The sequence below is a fragment of the Mastacembelus armatus genome, chromosome 15, assembly GCF_900324485.2.
Source record: "Mastacembelus armatus chromosome 15, fMasArm1.2, whole genome shotgun sequence".
NCBI classification, from domain to species: domain Eukaryota; kingdom Metazoa; phylum Chordata; class Actinopteri; order Synbranchiformes; family Mastacembelidae; genus Mastacembelus; species Mastacembelus armatus.
Window position 1 is genome coordinate 20187723 of NC_046647.1, and position 15027 is coordinate 20202749.

General features: G+C 40.9%; 1 protein-coding gene across 4 annotated transcripts in view; it reads left to right on the top strand.

Moving 5' to 3' along the window:
* Window positions 1-15027, top strand: part of wdpcp (WD repeat containing planar cell polarity effector) — a 61979-nt gene that overhangs the window by 11429 nt on the left and 35523 nt on the right. For 2 of the 4 annotated variants that reach the window (XM_026308562.1, XM_026308564.1), the window contains exons 2-7: window positions 4141-4208; window positions 7317-7361; window positions 10267-10317; window positions 12179-12249; window positions 13249-13308; window positions 13796-13910. In XM_026308562.1, coding sequence (XP_026164347.1) covers window positions 4148-4208; window positions 7317-7361; window positions 10267-10317; window positions 12179-12249; window positions 13249-13308; window positions 13796-13910 — 403 coding nt within the window. In that variant the 5' untranslated portion in view covers window positions 4141-4147. Of the gene's footprint in view, window positions 1-2274; window positions 2338-4140; window positions 4209-7316; window positions 7362-10266; window positions 10318-12022; window positions 12093-12178; window positions 12250-13248; window positions 13309-13795; window positions 13911-15027 lie in introns of those variants that run through there. The other 2 variants (XM_026308563.1, XM_026308565.1) reach the window with 2 other exon arrangements.

The window sequence follows — 15027 nt, forward strand, 5'->3', positions numbered from 1 at the left end:
GCATTTCTAATAGGATGTACCTGGAAAAACATGGGAGACAAGAAAGAAGAAAAAAACATAAAAGTAAGCAGAGGGATGATAAGTGAAGGTAGATGAGGGGGGAAAAAGGCGAAGGGAAGAAAAAAATGACGTGTGTGTGTGTGTGTGTGTGTGTGTGTGTGTGTGTGTGTGTGTGTGTGTGTGTGTGTGTGTGTGTGTGTGTGTGTGTGTGTGTGTGTGTGTGGATTGGGGTGGGGGAATGAGGTAAGACTGTGATGGGCTTGTGTCAGTTACTATGTGGCAGCTCTTTAACCCTGTAATTTACAGCATCAATCGTCGTGATGGAACCACTGCATGCAGGTGTACCTGTATAGCTACTTTTGTGAGGAACCGTTTGAGTTTTATGCCTTGGGAGTTGGGATGCTTTTGGAAGGTTGAAGACATTTTGCTCAGTGCTCACTTTGAAATGTCTGTTTGAGGGTCAAAGCTTGGCTTTGCAGTTAGGCTTAGGGTAAGGACTGTTGTTAAGCACTAAGTTGTGATGGTTAAGGATATGGTGAGGGGGAAGGGAATGCATTATGCCAATGAGGGTCCTCACAAAGATGTAAGTACAAGTGTGTGGGAAAGAGAAAGAGGGTGAGAAAGGAATCCTGAAATGTCAGACTAAATGTGAGCCTGCCTTCATTCTGGCCGTGTCTCTCACTTGTTGCAGTGTTGCATGGCCGTAATAGACCATACATTGATCACCACATGTGAACTTGTGGTTTATGACTTCACATCTCTTGCAACATACACTAAATAACTCCAATTACCCTAAATATATGTCACTGAAGGGGTAATATTTTCATTAGGTTAGTTTTCTTAATTTTGCCCACAATGCAATGGTGTTTAGAAGTAAGAAGTGTCATAGTTGTTCTTTGTGTTTAAAGAAATTAAGAATAGAATTTGTTAGCCACTTACAATTTATTAGGAGTATATCAGCTACTCCTCTGATTGCCTAATGTGAGAAGGTGTTACTATATTGTTTGAGCTACATATAATTAGTCCATGTCTACACTCAGAACATGTATTGAATAATAGCTCTATGATAGATGAGATTTGGTTAAATACATTTTGTGTCACCCAAGCCCTCTGTACACTGGCCGTGCACCCTCACAAAGCTCTGCATGTAACCCACAGCAACCCCAGCCAGAAATCAGTGTGGCAGCTGTCCAGGACCTTTACAGCAACGTGCGTGCGTGCGTGTGCGTGTGCGTGTGTGTGTGTGTGTGTGTGTGTGTGTGTGTGTGTGTGTGCGTGTGTGTGTGCGTGCGTGCGTGCGTGTGTGCGTGTGTGCGCGTGCCTTGCGATGGACTAGTGGCCTGTGCAGGGCGTACCCGTCTCACCCAAGGGAGCTGGGATAGGCTCTAGCAGATCCTTGTGACACTAAATAGGGAAAAGCAGGTGTAGATAATGGATGGATGAATGTAATAATTTGATCATGAAGCAAAGTACTTCATACATTTTTGAAACTTATGTGAATGTGTTCATCTGTACTCTCCAAAAAGCAAATTGTTGAGGTACTGTTCATGCTTGTCTGGTGCTTCTGGTTTTTCAAGTTTGATGGAGGAGGATGTCCAGATGACCTGAGGTGTTTGTTGGGATCGTATCCTGCAAACTGGTCAGAAAAGGAGTGGGGAGCCAAATATTTAAGATTTTTTTTTAAGTTGACTTTATATTAAATCAGTGACATTAATGCAAGTGGTGAAGTAATTTCCTTCATTTTAGCATAAGTGTAAAGTAACATGTAGGAAGCTGTAAGATAAACATGCCGAGGCCCTTTCTATCACCTGCCCAGGTACATATGAGGCCACGGGGGGGTGCATGGACACATGAATCATTCCTGTCCAGCACACACTTACCCATCTGCTGTCTTATTTTCTGTATCTCTGTGAGCCTCTTTGTTTCTTCATATCTGCCATAAATTTCCTCAGACCCTGACAGCTCTGCAGAACAAGGTCTCAAGAACTTTTAGGCCAGCCAGACTGGCAATAACTAAATGAAAGCTGGCTGAAATTAGTTTTTTTTTTTTCAGCAAAAGGGCTGACTTCCTCTATAAAAAAAAAAAAAAAAAAAAAGCTGGTTAAGAGAGGATGAAAGAATCCTCTTATGTCAGTAAACACGTTACTCTATTGCTGTCATGCCATGCTAGCCCCAGCGTTTCCATGACACCCAGTGTTATCTATATGTATTTTTGTTGGGACTTGTAGTTTTGGGGGGTGAGTGGTAAAATGAGATTTTTTTTCCCCATACCAGGAGGAGCAAGAGGGGAAAGATAAGAAAGAGTCCCCTCTCAGCGTTAACGAGAGGAAATAAGAGGTAAGATGGAGACTGAGAGTATTAGCTGCACAGATAGAGAAATGAATGGCCAACACAGCAATACTGCTACACTTTTGCTACACTAATACTGATATTCTGCACTGACATGTATGGAGCCTCTCTACACTTGGTAGAGTATGCTGATCTGAGTCCATCCAATATACGATATAATGCACACTGTCTTATTGCTTCGTAACATTATAAAAACAGTCTGCAACTTTGTTCAACATGTTTCAGAGTGTGAAATTGGCTTGATTTTTAAGAAATATTGCACAAAATCATCAACACCCTTATCTGTGCAGTTTACAGATATGGTTTAACCTAGGACCTAGATTTTCACTGTTAATACTTTAGATTGCATGGAGGAGCAAAAAGAAATGTTCCTATTTAACCTAAGTTGTGATAAAACCTGGTGCCTCCAAAACCAGATGATTAAAAACACTAAGAACATTGTTTTTTGCTGGGTGACATATTCTCATGTTTTTCATTTTAATTTTTTCCTGCAAAATAGTAGCAATAATGCTGCTGTAAATATTAGCAGCATCATCAGTAATGGTTATAGCAGTAGTTCAACAGTAGTATTGTATCAGAGGGAGGTGTCACTTTGTCATTTCTTTAGTAGAGAAAGAGGGATAACCAGTGCCTGTCACAGACCTGCTCTGTGTTCATTAGCTAGTGTGTGGAATGCTGCCTGCTTTGTCTGAGCTGTCAGCTCCAAAGTGTGTGTCCATCACTGCCTGCCTGTGATGTCTGGATGATGCATCACCATCCATGACCTTGTCTGAGTGTCAGCCTGAGTTCATGTGCGTGTCTGTGTGTCTGTGATTTCTATTTGTTTTTTGGTCAGAATGTACTTTCATACCTGTAGGCATTGCATTATTATTTTTTCACCTTCATTCTAGTAATGCTGGTATAACAGGTACAGGAAGTGATGCTACAAGACAGTATTATGTTGCAGCAGAGTTTTTTTTTTTTTTTTTTTTAAGTGCACCCTTGACTACTATTGTAAATACCAGTACAAATTCTACTAGACTCCTGCTACTAAATTATATTACCAATACATCTGTAATGACAGCCAACTCAATCACTGTGTGAAAGTTTTTAATTTGGGAATCAAATATCCAATAATTTAAAAGTACCAATGGACAAAAATAAAGCTAAAAGTGCAAGAGTTAGGTTTCAGGAATAGTATGTTGAAAATGTTATTGGCCACTGGTCATTGGTCATTTCTTCTTTACCTTTCTCAAGGTTAGCCAAAGCTAGTGTCAGCTTTCAAGTAGGTATTTTCACCTTCATAATCACAGGTACAGTAAGTTTGTTGGTACTCCATATTCAACAGGATGTACAAGCCCTAACTTGTGATATTGTCAACAGGATCACACAGCCATACTGAATATTGACTTTACTAAACTACAGAAACAAGCAAATATGTACAGTTGAGAAGCTTTGAGTCCAGTTAGGGGCCTTTTGTTGCATCTGCATCTATTTCTCGTCCTCTCTCTCTATTGTGTCATTAAAAAACTTTAAAATGCTCAACCTTGTTGTGCTGTGTCAGCTGTGCTCCACTTTAAAGGTGAAAACATTTTTTTTGCCAGTCTTGGCACATGGTAAGGAAGTAGCTTGCAATCGTGCCTGTTCATCATACAAGTTTGTAAGCATGCTTTGTTTGACCCTTAGGCTACTTCATGTCAATCTATTATGTTGTCTTGTTAAGATATAAATCTGTGGTCGTGTTTGATCTGCCCTTTCTCTTTCTGTCTTTCATTTGTGCTTTCTCTTATTTGCCCCTCTCTGCACACTCAGGTTACAGATGGCGTTCTGCCTGGCTGAGCTGCACTTGTGGTCCACCAAGAGCTCACTCCAAGTCAAAGGTAGCACTTATCACCATGTTCAATCTCCTCCATTCTTCCTTTCCATATCTTCCTACTTTCTCCCTTCTCTTTTTTTTCCTGTTACTCCAGCCTGCTCTGGTTCTCTCTGTCATCACTCACTTTGTTTTCACTTCTTCGTCCCACCTCACTTTTGTGTACTTCTACTATCTGCCTTTACAATCTGACTCTGTCAGCACCAATTCTCATCCCACCTGTTTTCACTTTCTCTCTGCTTACTTCAAATTGTCATCCTATCAGTGTGGTTAATTGAATTAGATGACATTTGCTATGTTTTTACAACATCTAACTTTGTACATTGTAATAGTGTAATAGTTTCTATTCCATTTTACATTTGTTGACTTGGAAAATTGAAATTGTTTTCGCAGCAATGTTTTTTTTTTTTTTCCCACTACATGGTCACAAGTTTGTCATGTTAGAATCAAGTATATATCTGAATATCCCTGAAGAAAATTAAACAGAAACAAGCTATAGAACGCTCTCTAGCTGTGAGGCTAGGTGTGAATCTGTTTTGACACACTGAGCGGACGGTGTTTAAACAGCTTTTAATGTCAGCCTGAAAGTCTACAGTAGATTATTGTAGATGTCAACTTTACATACTCTGTGTATCCTGAGAGTATATAAAGTAATGCAGTGCAGTGAGTTAAAGTTTTATAAGTTGGCTCATTGTTCTACTGTCAGTGTTGCAAAAAAGTCAGAATTGATGCCACAGAATCAGATATCTCAACTTTTTTATTCTATGCATTCTTCTTCTTTGTCGAAACCTGTTGCCTAAATGATCTGCAATGCAACTACAACCATCAACTGTTCATTTAGAGAACTGGGTGTGTTATGCTAAAACTGACTAATGTAGCCTCAAGGCTCAAGCCTTAAGCAGAGATGAAGAGTGGGCAACAGAGGTCTGGTAAACTCATTTTGTAACTCCACACCCACAGGTTTTTTATTTTCATACTTGTAGTTTTTAGCTTCAGCTGACACTGACTTGAATGACATAACTTCAGGCAATTTATCAGATTTCACACTCATAGGGAGCTGTCTCTACAGGCTTTATACAAGTTTTTTTTTTTTTTTTTTTTTTTTCCACATAGGCAGTAGTCTGGATCACTAATGTGGCTGGGTAGTAGTAGATCTGTTATCTACTATCTACTGTTGGTGTGACCACTTTGTCTTAAAGGTAGTGCCAGTCCTCTTCAGTTTTAAAGGTAATTGGCATGTAGGTTGTTCCAGGCTCCTTCATTCTCTTTGGTCTCTTCGTGTAATCCAGCCTGTCTCCATTATGTTGAGATCAAGACTCTGTGAGGGCCAGACCATGTATTGCAGGTCTCCATGTTCTTCTCGTCTCTGGAGATAGTGTGCTGAATGAATGCTTCAGAATGAATGTGGGCCAGTCAGACACCTCCCTGATGGTCCTGGCTGATGGATAAGGATCTACAGTCCTGAAACCTTTGCACAGTACTTAGTCGCCATCATGTATGCATTGAGAGTTGTTAGTTGATGGTTCCCCTTCAGCCCCAGTGGGTGTGGTCTAAGTTTGAGTTTTCTCACAGTTTTTGTGCATTTTTCTGCCCGCCACGTATCAGCCCATCTCTTCTGTCAGACGGAAATGCTCCGTTTCTCCATTTTCTTGTTTTCTCCTCTCTTCCATTCTGTCTTGTCTTTCACAGTCTACTGAGCTTTAGACGAAGATAGTGTCTCTCGGAGGGTGTTGTGTGTGTATGTGTGTGTGTTAACGTGTATACACAAAGGTATGACAGGGTGTATATCCTAGTTGATGGTGACATATCCTTATTTGGTTTTTTTTTTTCTGCTGTGTGTGTGTCTTCTGCTATCTTGGAAAAATATGGTAGGATACATATGAGCGTAGAGGCCTGGTTGCTGAGGTGTGGCGTTTCCCTATCACCATCTTCCTTACATCACATACATCAGCTTCCCAAACAAAAATATAGATTTATAAAAGCACTATCTTTAATTCTATGAAACAAATTTGTTCTGTGTGATTTGCATTTGCTGTACGTCTTTGTAATCATATTTGTAGAGTTGCACAACACAACAGGCAGCTCCCACAGCCTTCTACACCGAGCAGCTTCATAGATGTAGTTTGAGTGAACAGCTTTGCATAAAGAGACCTCAGCAGAAATCACTGCAGCATAATAAGTTAACCTGTACCACTGATTAAACTGACAGGTTTAAATGAAAGTGGTCAGTTTTTTTTTTTTTTTTAAGTTTTAACCTAATGACTATCTTGTGTTTTTTAATACACTGATGGCGTTGTAGCATTCCTGTTTCAGAAATGAAATTGCGATATTTAGCTATCAGCAGAGATGTGTGTCTTTGTGTTCGTGTGTGTTTTCTGTTGGTTCAAATACAGAACGAGTCTGCTTGTTTGTTACTTGTTCATAAAGGTATCCCTTAGCAAACACTAGTAATGTATAGTGCTGTGGCTGCATCTGTATCCAGGTACAGTACAGTGTATTTGGTTTGTGTTTGTGTGTCTGCCATCAGCTCTCCTGTTGTATTAGTGTGACCTGGCCTCAGGAGCGGCAGCAGCAGCAGCAACGGTAGTGGAGCGATAAAGAAACGATGTGTTGTGCGAATCCGAGTCTGGCTGCTTATGGTTTTGGGCCTGCAGGAATAACACTGACAAAATAGGCTCAGCTCAGCAGTTTGGATGTGTATGTGTGCCTATCTATCAGTTTGTGTTGTGTTGTGTATGCAAGTTGCATCTGTCTGTATGTCGGCTATATGAGTTTTTTTTTTCTCTAGCTGTTCACTCTGTGTGTCTACTTCTAAATGTATATGTTTCATGTGTGTAAGTCAGAGTCTTTCCGTTAGGTGGCAAGGCACACTCCTGTCTTTATTAATACCCCTCTGCCACACTCCAATCTGGCTCGGACCGCCCCAGACCACCCTCCCACCTCCTCCCTCACAAGGTCTTATCTAAACTGTGGTGCTGGCAGACGGGACAGGCCACTGGCTGATAGCGATTGTTTATCCCACGGTGCGAAATTGCTGATGTGTCTTATGCTTTTCCCTGACAGCTAGATGTTCATCTCTCTCTCTCTCTCTCTCTCTCTCTCTCTCACCCCACAGATACAGATATTGGCACCTATCAGTACTATGATAAAGGAGAGCCAGGTAAATAGTGTTTATATTGAATGTCTGTTTGTGTTTAAGATAAGTTGTATTTCTCTTGTTTTTGGAATGTACATGATTTCCTTATATATGAAGAAAGGCTTTTGCTGCCTCCTGTGCTCACATAAGCTGCACATACACACACAGGCTCACAGATTATTGGTCCTGCATATTTTGGTGTCTTACACCCACTAACCACACATACATTTGTCCACACAGAGGCTATTAGTATGTAGGATTTACACCCTAAAACCTTATATATACACACACACACAGGTTATTAGGCCTCTGTGGTTCTATCTCTAACACTCCCTGTGTTCCTGTTGACCCGGGGTCCTGCCAAACAGTGATAGGAAAACTAAACTGTTGACTTTCTCCTAGATGACATAGCAAGAGGCCCCGTGTAGTCCAGCCTCATATTGCCTCAGGCCAGAAGGCTTCCCTCACTTTCTACTGGGAAGTGCTCAAATTGCTCCCCCATGGGCCTAGCGGTAGAGGGATATTCTGTCACACACTTTGCTTTTTGTGTGTGCCCTCGTTTTTATGAAAATAGTGCACCTTGAAAGTGTTCTTAAATTTGTGTTGTGGCAAGTGGAGGATGTCCACTGTATCCTCAGAAAGAATCCGCTAAAAACATTTCTATAACCATTTTCAAAATCACACTTAATTGCACTGCACAATTACAGCTTCAAATAAATTCAAAGTGTTATAAGTATTGTACTCTTGTGTACAGTATTTAGTGTAGTACATTGACCAGTAGGTTAAACTTTCACATGCAAGGGGGATTAGTCTTTTGCTAAGCTTTATTTCCTCACTTGACTTTTTTGGTATCCTAGCATCAATCACAGTGGATACAGTGTGTATCATAGCCTTTCTATTTTAAGTAATTTTACATATGTGGGGCGTAAAACCAAAATATTGACCTCAAAGATGCTAAAACGCAGCAGAGTGGCTTCAACAGTACAAATGACACTTTTCACATAATCATTTCATCCATTATTAATATAAAATATTGTTTGGAGCATCTTCCTCTTACTTCCTTTGAAAATTCAGTTGGTATGTCATCTGCCATTAGTTCATACACTCTCTTGCCCTTTCTTCTCTCTTCCTAAAGACAATGTAAGTGCCTCTTTCTTTTTGTTTCACTGCTTTCTCCATTGATTGTGATTTTTTTTTTTTTTTTTTCTATCTCACCGTCAGCATGTTTTTTCTTTGTTACTGTGACTGTCTCACATTTCTGTCTTTCCTTGATTTATTCCTTTGTTTAATTTTTTTTCACTGTGTATATTTAGTTCTTCTTCATTTTGCGTGTATAGTCTGTCTCCCTCATCTGAGAAGCTGCCTTCTCTTTCATTCGAGTCTTCAGTGGAGAGACGATGCTCTCGCTCCAAATCCTTTCATTTGGAGGATTACTAAAGTGTGGCTTGATATCAGAGTGGAGGGAGGATGGGTGAAACAGAGCAAGGGAGCAGAATCACCATCCAGTATCACAATATTTTCACATAGCACTGTCATGATAGCTGCAGTCATGAGTTGATTGCATATACAGTAGATTACATTAGATTGAACTTTGCTTGGGTGATATTTTGAATGGGTATTGTGGCGTTCATCTTGAACAAATAAGGAACAGGAAAGTGTTTATGCTCAGCCACACTGTAAAAAAATGTGCATTTCAAAACATACCTTTGGTTTATGTTGGTCATTATTATACACAGACCCATTATAACGTCGCTTCAAATTATGAATATTTCTTTGTAATAAAATAAACAGATTTAACAAAAAAATATTGTTTATTAAGACGCTTTTGGAGCTCAAAAGCTGAGTAAATCTACTCCATTAGAGCTGTGAAGATTTGCATTAATTGAATGTAATTGTCATCATTCAGACACAAACATTGCTAAACTCTGGTGTGTAGAAGTACATAACAACACCTTTGTCTAAATAAGGCTCACCCACTTAAAACCAGAGAGAAAAGCACAGATAAGAAATAAATGTTTTTCTGTGAAGAAACAAAAAATGACAAACAAACAGGAACCCCATCATTGATAAAAGTGACTCACAAGAAACTGATTGAGAAAATATATTTCCTTGGCCCTTAATGCAGTCTAATGCAACAGCCATACCAAAAATCTTTCCTTAAGTTCAGTTTGAGTTGAAATGGCTTTAGAAAGAGCATTTTACTGACTTGATATTATTTGATCCCCAACATTTATATTAGTTAGTGTAGGCTAAATAATAGGACAAAAATAAATATTATAGTCTTCATGAAAGTAGGATTTCTTGTAGGATTGTTAGTTTTGGACTGCACTGGTTTTAGCTATGGGCACCTACTAAACTGTCACGTGACCGTTTTAATTAGCTCTCAGCATTTGTAGCATGTCAAAATAATAATAATAATAATATAATAATAATTTTTTAATATATTAGAATGCTCTTGTCCCTCAGTGCCATTTAAAAGAATTTTCTTTGCTGCTCTGAATGTCTTTGTAGAATATGTTTGCTTTTCTGAGAGATTAAGTGTTAGTTCCAGATCTCCCCACTAGAGGGAGACCCAGGCTCATTGGAGTGGCTCTAGAGTCTAGAGGTACCCCTGGAGCCAAAAGCACCGCCGCCCTGCCCACCCAGCCCCAGAGCAGGTGCCCATGTCTGGGCCTGTCTGGCCCCTCACCCCTTTATCTGATTAATACTACTAATCCTGGAGATGTTCCTGCTTGCCAGAGACGCCGACCACCGGACCAGCCGCTTCTTGCTAACAGTGACCAGGCCATGAGACAGAGTTATGGGTGATACTTTGCTAAGTTGGCCTCTTGGAGCTGAGAGTGTTTGAGCTCCAACTTAGTCCTCTGTACTGCTTTTTCTATGTTGTCTATATTCCAAATCAAACCCTTATTATTATTTATTTTTCCAGCCATTTCTTTGGAGCATCACTACTACAATGAGAAGATCCAGTTCTGTGAAGGTAAGTTTCCAGCAGAGAAACTTAGAGACAGTGCTGTTCTTAAAGGCCACCTATGCGTGTGTTTGTACCCTAATCATCTCAGCAGTGGATGACCATCTTCCAGAAATCACTGTTCTAGTCAGTTAACTGTCCCACTTCCTCTTTTCTCGCCTTCTTCCCTTCACTCTCTGCTTTTCACCCAGTAGTAAGATACAAACCCCCTTATCAGGAGACAAACACTCATCTCCCTGCCCTCCCCTACCCCTCTCTTCCCTGACCCCCTGCTCCACCCTCCACTGCCACCCACCCCCATTCTCCCAACCCTCATTTGCATGCATCTGTTTACCTCTCCATCTCCTTCCCACTCATTCTAAATAGAGAACTCCACTCTTTAATGGTTTGTTTCAGTAAATATGAAAAGGGAGACTAAAATAAACAGACAGGGAAGTGATTGCACCCCATTAGAAACAGCAGTTCTACTTTTTCCTTCTCTCTCTGTATGAACTGCATGTATATGTGTTGGTAGAAGCGGATGCACAAATTCAATTAGTTATTTTTTCATATACTTCCCTCCCTCTGTTTAACCACTAGAGATGGAGGGAAAAGGGAGGGCTGGGAAATTAAAATGAAGGGGTGGTGTGGTACATGTTGAGATATGTGCTGTGGGGTTGCATTTGGGAGATAACTCAAGAGCACCAAAAGTCCTTATGATTAAATATTTGCTTCTCCTCGAGGACTATGTAGTTGGTGTGTTTTGAAGGGGCATTTTGCTTTCAGTAAAATATTTTCCTTATGTGCAGCTACATCAATCTGTAAGTAGCAGGTTTCAGACTTCTGCTGCTATGGGGACATGGCAGTCAGTGCTTACTAGAACTTGAGAGTAAAACTTTGACGTAGTTTCTTTATAGCAGCAGTAGTTTTACACTGGCTTTCAAGAATAAAAGTAAACGAGTGACATACCTACTTCTACAAAGAGAATAAAACACCAGAGAGAATCCTGCATTTTGACATTCATGTGTTCGCTGCTTCTATGATCTTTTCCCATTTACTGTTACACTTTTATAGCAATCAACCCCTTTAGACTGTATATAATCATACAATTAACAATTTCGTCTAAAGACACAATTCACTGCCATATTTTTAAGACATTAAATATGTCAAGTTATGTTAATTAATTTCCATACACTTTCTAATGTAGGTGGTTCCACTCCGTAACATAGGATGCACCTGCGAAGAACCTTAGGGTGGTCTTTCATCTGATGGGTTTTCTGTTTAGGCGGGTAATACATGGGACTATATAGAACTTAAAAGCATTTCATTAAGAATTATCTGGTGCCTGTTGTTCAGTTTTATGTTAATGAAGTTGGATCATTGTGTTTTGTGATGATTTATTTGCATTGGTCAGTACTACAGTATTTATTTTAAAGGCCTACCTAGAGACAGGCATTGTGCACCAGCTCAGACTACAAATGCTGTCATATGTGGCATTGGCATATGTTCCTTAAATAAATTTGATTATAGCATTAGTTTGGACACACAGTTTCTTCCTGCAGGGGTAAGGTCCATAAGTCCTCCAGTAAGTTCATGTTACTAGTGCAATTATTATTCTGCATGAATTCATGGAAACATTCAGCAGTGTGTTTTTAAAACGCTAGCCTCATATACCTGCATCTCTTTATTTCATCTGACTGTCTTGTCACCACCCTTTCTTCCCCATCTCAGCTTGTCATACTTAGATCCCAAACCAGATATGAAGATCAACCTTTTTACCCTTTCCGGGCTTCTGAATTCCATGAGTACGTTTTTTAAATCATTCTCCTGTATCTGTTTTTAAAAGTCAGTCACATGATCTCCCTCTTCTTCTCATATTTTTCCCCTGTAGCACGAGGTTATTCGTGGACCCCCAGGAACCGCCGACCACAAAAGCTACGCGATTCGCTAAAGGAGTTGGAGGTACCCGCCTCCTCTGTTCAAACCTGCCACCACCATCCCTCACAGTCTGCCCCCGTCTTCCTCCTCCCTCTGGGGATTTTCAGAGTTTTCCCTTTCCGAAACGGCCGATTGATTAACAAACAGGGGCATTCTCTCTCTTTCCTCCCTCTCCCTTCACTCTCCCTGTTGTTCCCATTTGTTCTCCTCTCTCATCACCTCTCTTTCGGGCCAAGCTCTGTCATCGAGGGGGATATTTGAGGGGATCAGGGGGCTGCCGGCTGCCCCCTCATCTCTTTTCTTCCTCCCTCCTCCTCTTCCTCCTTCTTTTCCTTCCTTTCCCTTCATTCATCTCCTTCTTCCTCACTCCTCCTTTCTCCTCTGTACTTCTGGCAGTACAGACCTAGCTTTGTTTGCTGGAACCTGTCTGTGGCTGTTAGATACAGACACACACACGCACTCTCCAACCATCCACCTCCTCCCTCTCACCCATAACCATTGTCTGAAACTAGAAACACCCCAGCTCACCTCCACACCCCACCCTCCTCCTCCTTCTCCGTCCCTCTCTCCTCCCATCCCATCACCCCAGCTGGTTTTGGAATGTGGCAGGAATAACCAGCCTTACACACACACACACACACACACCACCCACACACCCACACACCCACACACCAACAGTCTTTACCTGCATCATCTTTCAACTTTCTCCCACCCCTCCAAAAGCAATAACTGCTGCAGTGGCCACCTGTGGTGGCAGGTTCCCAGTACTGTATGCCACCAAAATATGTAATGCAAGAATCAGCAGCATTGGCACTATGATAAAATGGACACATACAGAATTATTACACAAAACTTCAGTTTGAAAATGGTGTCAGTGGCAAGCAGATGTCATTTTTTAGTTATTTAATCTGAAATAAATATATTCTGTATTTGTGTGACCCAGTTCTATGTTTCTGCCAACATCAGAACTGCATTAGGTCTTTGTTTTGAGTTTTACAGTCTGTCGTTGTCATGATTGCTCAGGAACTGTTGCAGACCACCACCTGTGTCCACACCAAGTGGAAGAACAAGCAATGCTGCCAGGTACACATCCTGCTGGTCCCACCACTTACTGTACACATACAGTATACACCCTATACACACACGCAAATGCATTTTTCCTAGCTTCAGGTAGAGGAAGAAGCTGACTGTACCTTCCCTTGTCCTCTCAGACAAGGCCTCACATAATGAGCTTCAATGCACTCTATCAGGTCTTTTAAAATCTAAACATCTAAACAATGTCACCACAACTATAATGTCACATTATTTGATCTCCAATGCACCTTATTGTAAATCTGTTTTATCTTATTCAAGAACACAATGCTTTGTAGTTACTTAATAGTGACTGTTATGACTGTGTCAAATGTCTGTCACAAATGTTCCTTAAAGAGCTTTCTAATATGTATATATTTGTCACTTCTGTTTTAATTCAGTTTCCCCTAAAAAAGCAAGATACCATTACTGAGAAATTGTGAACCTAATTCAGGTCGGGGTCAGATTTTTCATTGTTTTTGTGTGTAATAATCTGCAGGTGATGCTCAGCAACGGAGTCCTGGTCACACTGACCCTAAATGGACCTCAGCTTGAACAAGTGTGTGTTGACCGCATGTTAGTGGGTCGACTCCCAGCCAGCACAGTAACTGATGGTTAGTAACACATACACACACAAACTCCTTGTACACACTCTACATTAACTTCTTTTCTCATATAAATTTTTTGGAGAGTTTCCCTTAACTGCAACTGTAACGACTACTAGTCTGTCCCTTACATTAAAATCCAGGCTCTGGTCCCCACAGTATGAGCAATACCACACAAACACACATGGAAAATAACAATGACCTTATTATATGTGTTTATTTGTGTAACAATTTTCTTTTTTCATTTAATTCAGCATTGTTACCCAGTGCATTAAAGCCTTAAGACATTTTTGACTGTAATTTGGTTACTTAGGTTCTGCTGATGTTAATTAGTACTCTTGCGTAACCCATATGCCTATTATAGCACTAAAGACTGCTTTCTGCTGTGGTGGTGTGATTTTTGCCTTTGCTGAATGAAATTATGGTTTATATGTGACTTAAATATTCTGGAGGTTCACAAGCATCACTGTGTCCACCACATAGCTGGTTTACCAATCCCTGCTCACAGCCGCACACAAACACAAAGACATTTGCATTCAAATGTTCAGTATTTTAAAACCACAAAACCATCTACCACACACTTTCCCTCAAGTGTGTCAGCACTGACTTTTATGCGTACACCTGCTTAGCGCACATGCAGCTTGACATATACCACACACACATACACTCCCCACTGTCCTTACCACTTTGTCACGCAAACACTCTCACACAAGAGCCACCTCACACACATAACAGGTGCCACAGGTGAGCGAGGCAACTCTGGTAGCTAATTGCGAGCAAATCCTTTTGTGCTGTGTGTATCCAGGGGCCTTCCCTTAAGAGCATCCATCAGTGTTTTTCTTCCATCGTGCGTTCCTCCAGGGAGCACCGCCCCCCTCACATTGCGCTCTCTCACTCTGCAGACCTGGCAGGAGAGAATAAGGGGCCGTGGACACCGGCCCAAATCTGCTAATTATTTCTTTCTTTCTGTATCAATTATTTGTTCCTAACACCGTACCCCCCCCGCTTCCGCCCGGGGTCTCAAGACAACTGATAAAGCCCCCATAGTGTGCACACGCACACTCACACATACTCTCTCTCACATACACACATACAGGCGTACCCACATTTGTTCTCACATGCATAC